General features: G+C 36.0%; 1 protein-coding gene across 3 annotated transcripts; it reads left to right on the top strand.

The window, feature by feature from the left end:
• Positions 1-516: 516 nt before the first annotated feature.
• Positions 517-8,303, top strand: LOC107819177 (protein GET4). Of its 3 annotated transcripts, XM_075219799.1 has the most exons (13): positions 526-677; positions 780-848; positions 923-1,002; positions 1,101-1,179; positions 1,311-1,392; positions 3,861-4,017; positions 4,620-4,710; positions 5,062-5,145; positions 5,394-5,440; positions 6,890-7,018; positions 7,146-7,230; positions 7,387-7,464; positions 7,987-8,303. In XM_075219799.1, exons 2-13 carry the CDS (start codon positions 801-803, stop codon positions 8,002-8,004), a joined length of 978 nt encoding a protein of 325 aa, XP_075075900.1. In that variant the 5' UTR covers positions 526-677; positions 780-800; the 3' UTR covers positions 8,005-8,303. The 3 variants fall into 3 exon arrangements, with proteins under 3 accessions (XP_075075901.1, XP_075075899.1, XP_075075900.1); XM_075219800.1 differs by having other exon boundaries at positions 517-848; positions 3,927-4,017; XM_075219798.1 differs by having other exon boundaries at positions 517-848.
• Positions 8,304-9,274: the final 971 nt, after the last annotated feature.

The following is a 9,274-nucleotide window of genomic DNA, read 5'->3' as shown; positions in this document are numbered from 1 at the left end:
AGAGATTTTATTATTTTCTGACTCAGGCTCGGCTCGGCTCTAGCTAGATCATACTTTAATAAAGCTCGGTTGAACTCGTTTTAGCTACGCCTTGGCTCGATACTATAATAATAGCCTGTTTGGCCAAACTGCAAAAATCAACTTATTTTGAGAAGTGCTTTTTTTCAAAAGTGCTTTTCTCAAAAATACTTTTGGTGAGAAGCAGTTTGCGTTAGGCTAATTAGTTTGAAAAACACTTCTGAGTAGCAATTAGTGTTTGACCAAGCTTTAACAAAGTGCTTTTAAGTGTATTTTTCTCAAAAGTACTTCTCAAAAAAGTGCTTTTGGAGAGAAGTTACTTTTTTCTGCTTCTCCAAAACTGCTTCTGCTTCTCCTCAAAAGCACTTTTTTTTCCTTTCAAAAGCTTGGCCAAATACCTCAATTTTTGGCAAAAAAAAAGCATTTTTGGCAAAAAAATAAGCTTGGCAAAATAGGCTATAAGCTCGATAAAGGATAGGCTTGGCTCGAGCCTAGACCGAGCTCTACTATATCGACAAGCATTAAATTTTTGGTAAAAATAAAAAATTCTCATTCTCCAATAATTGGGAAAAGAGGTTCTCCACAATATGGTGTTCCAATATATCCCTGCAAACTTATGAAGTGGCAAACGCACATACCAATCCCTTCATCCAACAACGGTAAGGACCTGAACATGAGGAAGTTCCCATTTTTGCGGCTTTTTGTTTGGGAAATGAGAAATACGTTACTCCGCGACTTAATCAAACATTCAACAATCATAGATCCACACAAGTGATGCAAGCATGTTCCGAGAGAGAGTCAGGCGAGTGATACTGCCCCCAGCTCAGGAGGTAGGTACATTACAATGTCACTGCCACCACTGCACTTATTTTTCCTTAGTAATTTTAATAACTGGTAATTGCAGAATATCGATAAGTTGGAGAAGGTTATCAAAGAGGGAAATTACTATGGAGCTCAACAGATGTATAAGTCCACTAGTGCCAGGTTGGTACGAGATTTTTTATTATTTTTTTTTATTTTATATGATTGAACTCCCTGTATTTTGTTAATAATATCCTCCCCCGCACTATATTTGTTCTCAGATATGTGTCTGCTGAAAGATACTCTGACGCCTTGAATGTTCTTCAGTCTGGTGCTTGTTTGCAATTAGACAAGGCCCAGGTTATATTTGTGTTCTCTTCTACTTGTACCATTTAATTTTGACCACGACCACTTCTCGAATATTTTAACCTAATCAGGATTCTTCTTTTAATTGTATTTTGTTGATCTAGACCCTTCTTGACTTTTTGCAGATTACCTGTGGGGCAGAGCTTTCTTTGCTATTTGCTGAAACACTTGCAAAAGCAAAAGTTTCGTATGACGAAGACACTCTAGGTTAGTCTTTTTTATATGTTACGGTTAATTTTCCTGTATTTTGCATTTATGTTTCTATTGTCATAATTTTTTTTTCCTAATTTTGTCATTATACAACGGAAGAAAAATAGAACAAAATGAAAGAAAAAGATCCATATTGGCAATACCAATTAGTTGGGATTAAGGTTTAGTCAAGTTGGCATGTTCATTTTTGGTCCAATGCTAGGAGAATTTTTTTATCCCAGTAGAAAAATGTAGAGAATTTCTAATGTTAGAGAACCTGAACTATTGAACATTGGAATAAAATCAGTTCAGATTGAGCAAAATGGATAGTGAGGATTCATATAGTTGAACCCTTCTATTTTGAGACTGAGACATAGTATTAGTAATAGTAGTTGTTATTGCTGTAACCTAAGCACATAGAATTAATCTAGAACATTCTAACAGACAACTTCATACAGAACATCCTAACATATAACTGCATTAATTCTCTTAATTTTCAGCATATAACATCTACTGCTTCATTGCCATATAGACTATATATGGTGTATGGTGTAGAATATGTTCGAAGTTGAATTGGTGAACGGGTGATGCCAGGAGCTCTTTGTGTTCTGTTGCTAAAGTGAAAATTCATAAGAGGAAGATTCAAAGAGGAGTGCACGGAGTTCCTCGTCTAGAATTTACATATGACATGGAAGGAATGGAAGAGCCTTGAAGGAGTAGATGGATGGGTGAAAGTGGAGTACTTATCAAAAGGAGGCATATTAATCCTTATCAAATCTACTCTATCTGCCACCATGACATTTTACAAGTTTGTATCTTATCCATCTTTAAATTCTTTGAGGTTGGAGAAGTTTAAGAGGGATTTTCTGTGGAAAGGTGAGGAGGATAAAAGGAAATATTGCTTAATTGGATGGAAGAATATGGATGTCTCTCACAGATGTGGCTGAATTGGGAGTCTTACAATTATCCATTTTCAATCAATCCTTACTCAGGAAAATGATGTGGAGATTTCAAACAACTAAGTAGCTTTATGGATGATATTGCAAGGAAATATGGGTGCCATGGTCATGTGTGCTGGTCAATTGGTATTGCAGATGTAAAAGGAATGGAAAAGACGCGGATCATTTACTTCTTCATTGTGAATTAATGGCCGGGCTTCTAAGTTTGGTATATTCACTGTTTAATGTCACTTGAGTACTCCAACTATATGGAGGTAAATTTTGTGATCTGGAGATCAGTAGGATAGAGAGAGAAGGAAGGTTGCGACGAGCTCCTTTTTGTTTCTCTTGGATTATCCGGAGGAAAAGGATGATGTTTACTTAAATAGATGATCAAGAGCTTCTTCTTATGTTACTATATTCTGGTGTAAAGAGAATTTTCCCACTTTGTATAGACAGTTTGATTGATTGTTCAGAAGCTGAATGTGAAGCACCCATAAACCTTCATATCATCTTGGTGCATATTATGAGATGATTTTTCCGACTTATCAAATAATGTTAGACAAAACCCAGGATGCCTCTAAAGAGTAGTTATTCACTTTGCTAAATTTTATTGGCACAAAAGCTAAGTAGAACTGAACTAAAAATTATTTCAAAGAATTTTGCTCCGGATGGTACTTATGTATGGATAGAATGCAAAACTGTCAGACTCCTTTCTACTTTGCAATGTTGCTAAGGAACTTTGGAACTTGTTCAGAAATCTATTTGGCTTGCAATGGGTCACTCCTAATGGTTTAAGGGATCCCTCAGCTGCTGGTACATGTGAAAGGTGCAGACAGACAAAAGAACGTTGTGGCAGTCCATTCCCGGCTGAATTTTTTGGACTCTATGGAGCGAAAGAAACAAGAGGTACTTTCAGGGAGAGGCCCCCTCTGTTTCAGCTTCGAAAGCAAGAATTTTGTCGAATGTACATAGTTGGGAAAAGTTTTTGGATGTAAACAATGTAACAAATATTTGGATTTTGTTGACTCTAAGTATTACACAAGAGTCAATTCATTGTATAGATTTGCATCCTTTGGATGCCTTTAAGTGCAAGCTTTACTTCATTAGAAAAAGAAAAATCCAAAAGAGGTCCATAAGTAGAAAATTCATAGTTCAGAAGTGTAATTTATACAATGAGACATCAGGAAGAAAACAAACTAAATAGATTCTGGTGATAAAACATGATAGCCTTTTGGATATTAGTACTGAAAGAAGAGTACTGTTTCCTTAGAATGGCAAGGAAGAGATGCTCTTCTAAAACTGAAGTAGCCAATTAAATCATAACTTGATTGTGTTGCCATCGTTTGAAAGCTAAATCAAGCTATGGCGCCTCTGTTTTTGTTGTAGTTGTTCTTCCCTTTTTTTTGGGTTTCTGTTTTCTAATGTTAATTGAGGATTCATATAGCCGACCCCGACTTGTTTGGGCTGAGGTATAGTAGGTGTTGTTGCTGCTAATTTAATAAGGGGTTTTAAGTGTTGAGTTGGTTTATAATTAATTTTCCTTAGATCGTGTCAGGAAAATTTACAAGAAGTTTCCTCGGCTTTCTGTTCCACAACATTTGGACCTTGCAGATGACGATGACTTGCAAAAACTTTCTGAAGCCATTGCCGCAGCCAAAACACGAGTAGAAGGCTGTTCTTCCTTTCTGAAAGCAGCTATCAAGTTAGATACTCTTTCTTTTGTTGCAGCCAATCCACAGATCTTATCCATGTTTATGCTCTTCTTTGAAAACACAGCTGTTTCAGTTTCTGAAGGAGTTGTATACTAGCAGTATTTGACTATGTAAAATGAGATACTCTTACACATATACCTCTAAATTCAAAGGGAGATGGATTGAAGTTAATATGTCGTTATGTGAGTAAAATTAATAGGAGCTGAACATAATACTAAAGAATCCTGGAGTAGCACTGTCTATAATTAGATTTTAGTGGAGCAGGTTGTATAATTTTCATTTACACCTTTGATGCAACAACTTTTTCCTGTGCTTGTGGGATATTCCCTTTGACTCACTAGTCATGCTTCTTTTCGTCCAGAGACATCATTTTGATAAGGATGTCCAAATTCTTCATGGCTCATGATTGTATTGAGTCTTTTGGATAGGATTGTTTCTAGAGTCTTATTCTTTGTGTTTAGCCCTTCGATATAGTAGACTAACATCCTTGACGCACGTGTTTGTCCTTCTGCAAGCCTTTTATCTCGTCAGAAGTACTTATTCCTTTTATCATGCAGGAAGGGATAAAAACTGAACTATGCCTTGTTTGTAGGTGGTCAGCAGAATTTGGTGCGCATAGATATGGATCTCCAGAGCTGCATGACATGCTGGCAGATTATATGTATTCAGAGTCTCCTGAAGTGGTACATTATAGAAGCTGATGCTCTCTAGTTCTTGGTACAAAGAAAAAGTGCTGTGGTTCTGTTTCATAGGTCATTACTTTTTGATTTTTAAGGGGGGTAATTAGGCCTCAGATGACAAAGATGACTTGTAAAATTAATAGCTGCTAATAAAACTTATTATCTTGTTTAACTGTCTTGTGGCACATCATTTGGTAGCTTAAGGAAATCCACTCTTTACTTTTTTTCTTTTTCAAACTATGAACCAATATGGATTTTCATTGATTAATGAACCTGAATTTGATGGGGATTTTCCTGAAACTTAAGTTATTTTGACTGAATTGCAGTCAACATTGTTGCATCCCTGCTTTGCAGGACATTGGTAAAGTATCTTTTCACTTTGTGAGAGGAAGGAATCCGAAGAAATTTGCTTCAGCTCTTGTAAATTTCATGGGCAAGGTAAGGTTTGGCTGTTCTTGCTAGTATAATTTTTCTGGTATATCTTTATCACTGGACACATATTAAAAGCTCAAATCTGGAGTTACATTTTCAATATTGACTGCAAGGAAGATCTTCTTGTCTACCAGGAATTTGCTTACGAAGACAGTTTTTTCTATGTTTTTGTTGCTTTTTGTCAACAGTGACCTATTAACCACCTGTATGATTTAATTTCAAACCGAGTATAACTCATAATGTTTAACATGCAGTGCTATCCAGGAGAGGATGATTTGGCTATTGTACGGGCTATTTTGATGTGAGTATCTTGCAATACAGTGTTTAGTACCTTGTATTTGGTGGTCGTAACTAAGTTATCCAACTTCTGGGGGTGGACACTCTGAACTTTACACTTTGACAAACTTATGTTCAGTCTCCCAAGTCTGTATTCTCCATAAAATTTCTGGGCATTTACAACTATCTGTGACTACTACACATTTAACTACTGCACACATATAGTGGATGCCTGTATTGCTTCTGTCTCTCCCCCTCTTCTCCTGACATCCCATGAACAGCAGATTGCATGTACTCTGTTATCTGGTTTGAGTTTCTAACTTTTTATCAGAATACTGAAATGGAAAGTTAATGTAACAGTGACATACCTGTAAAAAAAAAATTGAACATAAACCTGCATCCTCAATGAAATGTTACAAACAGGTCCTCGAACACAATGCTAAATGTAATATCCAGATCTAGTAAAAGCAGTATGTGATGGCACTGAAAAGCAGTGACTGAGTTGAAAGAACATTAAAAACAAGAATAAAAGGAGAAAGAAATAGAGACAAAAGGGCTGTGGGTGGGGAAATCAGCACCAACTTTGAACCAGCAGAGCTTCTGCAGCTTCTTCTTTGAAGTTCAAACCAGGTTTTTCCTTCCCCTGTTCTTCCACTCTTTCTTCTTTTTCATCTTCATGTATGGTTCTACTTGTCCTTTAAACAAGGTTCTCTACTCCTTCGAACCAGGTTCTCCTACTTCTTCAAAAATTCAAGTATCAGTTCTTAGTCGTATGATTGAGTTACTAAAGCAATAACGATAAAAGTTAGTGTCACTTCATAGTCGTGGCATATGTTGCTTACTAAAGCAATAATGATGTTTCTACTAAATAAAAGAACACAATTAAAAAGAAAAATAGTAAAACAGTAGCAATGTTTCTAAGGTTTAGGTTTTTATCTCTGTATTTCTCTCTATTTATTCTAAAGCCTCAAATATTTATTCTTTTGAAGATTTTATTTGGTCCTAGTGTTGCACAATCGTGCCAATCCAAAAGATAAAAAATGAAAAAAAAAATACTATTACACAAATGTTGCAGCATGTATCCTGCCCGTGTTTGTGTGCGAGAAATGTCTCAGTCAAACAGGTACCTTAAATTTGGTGTCTCTGCTTCATAGGCAGCTCCAACAGTAATTTGCCCCATTCTAGTAAAGAATGCAGTGAGAAGCCTTTGGGTTGCCTGGTAGTGCAGCTACCTGCATGCTCTCTTCGTTTTAAAGAAACTATTAGTTCAGTTAAGTTGTACATTCTCCATGAAAATAAATTGGGATGAAATGACATTCAAATTGGCCTAGGTACTAAAACGTTATAAGAACGTATATCCACACCTTGTTTCAAATTGGGATCAATACAGGTGCTGGTGAGTAGTGACACGTGATTTTGTCTTTGATACGAAGGTTGATCCAATGGTTCTATAGTTATCTCTTTGGTTTGGCAGGTACTTGTCTCTGGGAAACCTAAGAGATGCTAACAAGCTCATGGATGAAGTGAAAATGGAAGTGGAATTGAAGAATCTTAACTTTCCTAGCTCAGAATTAACCCAGTTTGTGAACTATCTCCTCCTGACGTAAGTTCCAATCATGCTTTGAACACTAATGATTTTTCAAGTGTTGAAAGTAAAATTTCTTTTCTGCTTCCTTTTGACATTATTAAGCTCTGTCATTCATAGTTCACAAACTCAATTCATGATACAGGTTGCAGAGGGATGCTTTACCTCTGTTTAATATGTTGAGACAAACCTACAAGTCTAGTATAGATAGAGAATCTACATTTAATGAGGTGAGTTGCCATCTCTAATTGAGATATTTCCGAACTTTGTTATATCTTTTCACATGTTTCTCTTTATAGCTATTGTGATGCATAAAAATAAAGACTTTTCTCTTTCAGATTAATGTGATGGTTTTCCTCCTAATGTTTAGTGTTTTTGTGGTTTAGTTGCTAGATGAAATTGCAGAGAAGTTCTATGGTGTTCGACGTAGAAATCCTCTCGAGGGGATTGGAGATTTCTTCAAGGTAATGGTATTCTCCCATTAGGCAGTTAGGCAAAATCCTAATAGTTCGTCTGGAAAAAGTATGTGGTTTTGTTTGCAGAACATAATCCCTCCCCACCCCCCCCCCCAGGTACACTCGAAATATTTCCTTGAAATACAATTTACTAACGTGAATGTGTTTGGTTTTTCTTACTAATCAATGAGAAGTGAACTTCTCTTGCTCAAAACTGGTAAATGCGATCAAAATCCATTACAACTCCAAACCACTAACACTATGACAAAGAGTGTTTTGACCAGCATTGGCGATAATTCCACCTAAGTGAAGCACATATTAGTTTAGTGGAAAGCAAACAGTTATTTTTAGTCCATATATTTAGAGGAGTGAGGTGCATAGTTTGGACCACAGTGGTATTGCGTTGTAACGAAAACACAAGTGTGACTAGCCCGATGGTGAAATACCATTTGTGTACATAGGAACTTTTAACATTTTTCATATTGAATTCATAATTTTAGTTGGTGTGTGAAACGCTTTTTAATGTTGCAGATGATGGGAGGCGAATAGGATGCGAAACAAATCTCTTCAATGTGATGTGAGCTCCATCTAAATTGTGCATTCTGCTCCTTTGCGTTCAGAAGGAAGACTCAACCTCCATTATGCGTTCTTCTGGTTGGCTTAGTAATGGAGCAAATTTCTTTTTCAAATCAATATTCTATAACCCCCGCGCCATTGTGTTGTATTAGAAGTGGTTATTTTGATGATGAGAATAAACGGGTTCAGAATGTGTGATTTTTTAAGATGCAGTATCTGAAAATAGAATACAAAAACGAACTTGAAATCAGAATGTGCTCATCTTCGTGCTCTATTTCCTCGAAATTTTTTGGAGTTAGTAGTGTGTGTTTATGAAGGGAATGAAGAGACTGATACCCTGCCCTAAGATAAAGATATTAAGTCATCTGCAATATTAGTATGTGATATCTCAAATTTAGACCTTTTGGATGACATTAATTAATTACTAAAGTTAACAGCTGCGATGGTTTGTTTTCCATAAGATATTAGGTCGTTTGCAAATGGACTGAAACGTTCTTAGGGTGGTCAAAATACAAGGGGAGGGAAGTAACCAATTAAAAAAAGAAATAAGTTCGATAATTGAAACCTCCAATGTAGACGTTATAAATGTGCATAGAACAATAAAACAAATCAGTAGTTGAGTGCATATAAATTTGCGAGGCAAAGTAAATGCGAACTTGGGATAACAACTATTAGTTAGAGCCGTCAATATGGGCTTGGCCATTGGGCTAGCCCAGGCCAGTTCGTGATTTAGCAGGGCTGGGTTAGAGTTTTTGGAGCCCATTTAAAAACGAGACTTTTAAGCCCGGTCCGAGTAAGCTCGTGGCTCGTGAGGCTTGATTGAGGTTGGCCCGGGCCGGCCCGTGGCCCTAATAAAAATATGTATTTGAAATATATAAAATATAAAAATTATACGACAAAAAAAATATCAAGAAGAGTATCCAAGCTTAAAGTTTATTAAGCTCATCATATTAAAAGATCAAAGTCTTAAAAATTTAACTAGTTTTAAAAATTTAATTATCGTTAATATTTAACTAATTAATATTGCATACGAATTGTAGATGTAGATGAAAGTGAAGATATTAAGACAACAACTTCTCACAAGCGGATTCAAATGTATTTGATGAAGATGATGTGTTGGATACCACGTAAGCATCATGGACGTTCTCTTGAATAGTTTGTTTTGAGTTTAGACTTTTAGTGAATGAAATATTAGTCTTGTCTTTTACTTTTTAATGTTTATCATATATTGGAACAATATAAA

Source organism: Nicotiana tabacum, chromosome 8, assembly GCF_000715075.1.
Source record: "Nicotiana tabacum cultivar K326 chromosome 8, ASM71507v2, whole genome shotgun sequence".
Lineage (NCBI taxonomy): Eukaryota > Viridiplantae > Streptophyta > Magnoliopsida > Solanales > Solanaceae > Nicotiana > Nicotiana tabacum.
The sequence above is the reverse complement of the archived record's forward strand: the minus strand, read 5'-3'. Positions and strand labels throughout refer to the sequence as shown.

Excerpts from the sequence above, each read along its gene's own strand:
- LOC107819177 (XM_075219798.1), top strand. The coding sequence starts at position 801 with ATGTTCCGAGAGAGAGTCAGGCGAGTGATACTGCCCCCAGCTCAGGAG. Across the intron at positions 1,393-3,860 it reads GTATGACGAAGACACTCTAG|ATCGTGTCAGGAAAATTTAC; the intron begins GTTAGTCTTTTT and ends AATTTTCCTTAG. Across the intron at positions 5,441-6,889 it reads ATTGTACGGGCTATTTTGAT|GTACTTGTCTCTGGGAAACC; the intron begins GTGAGTATCTTG and ends TTGGTTTGGCAG.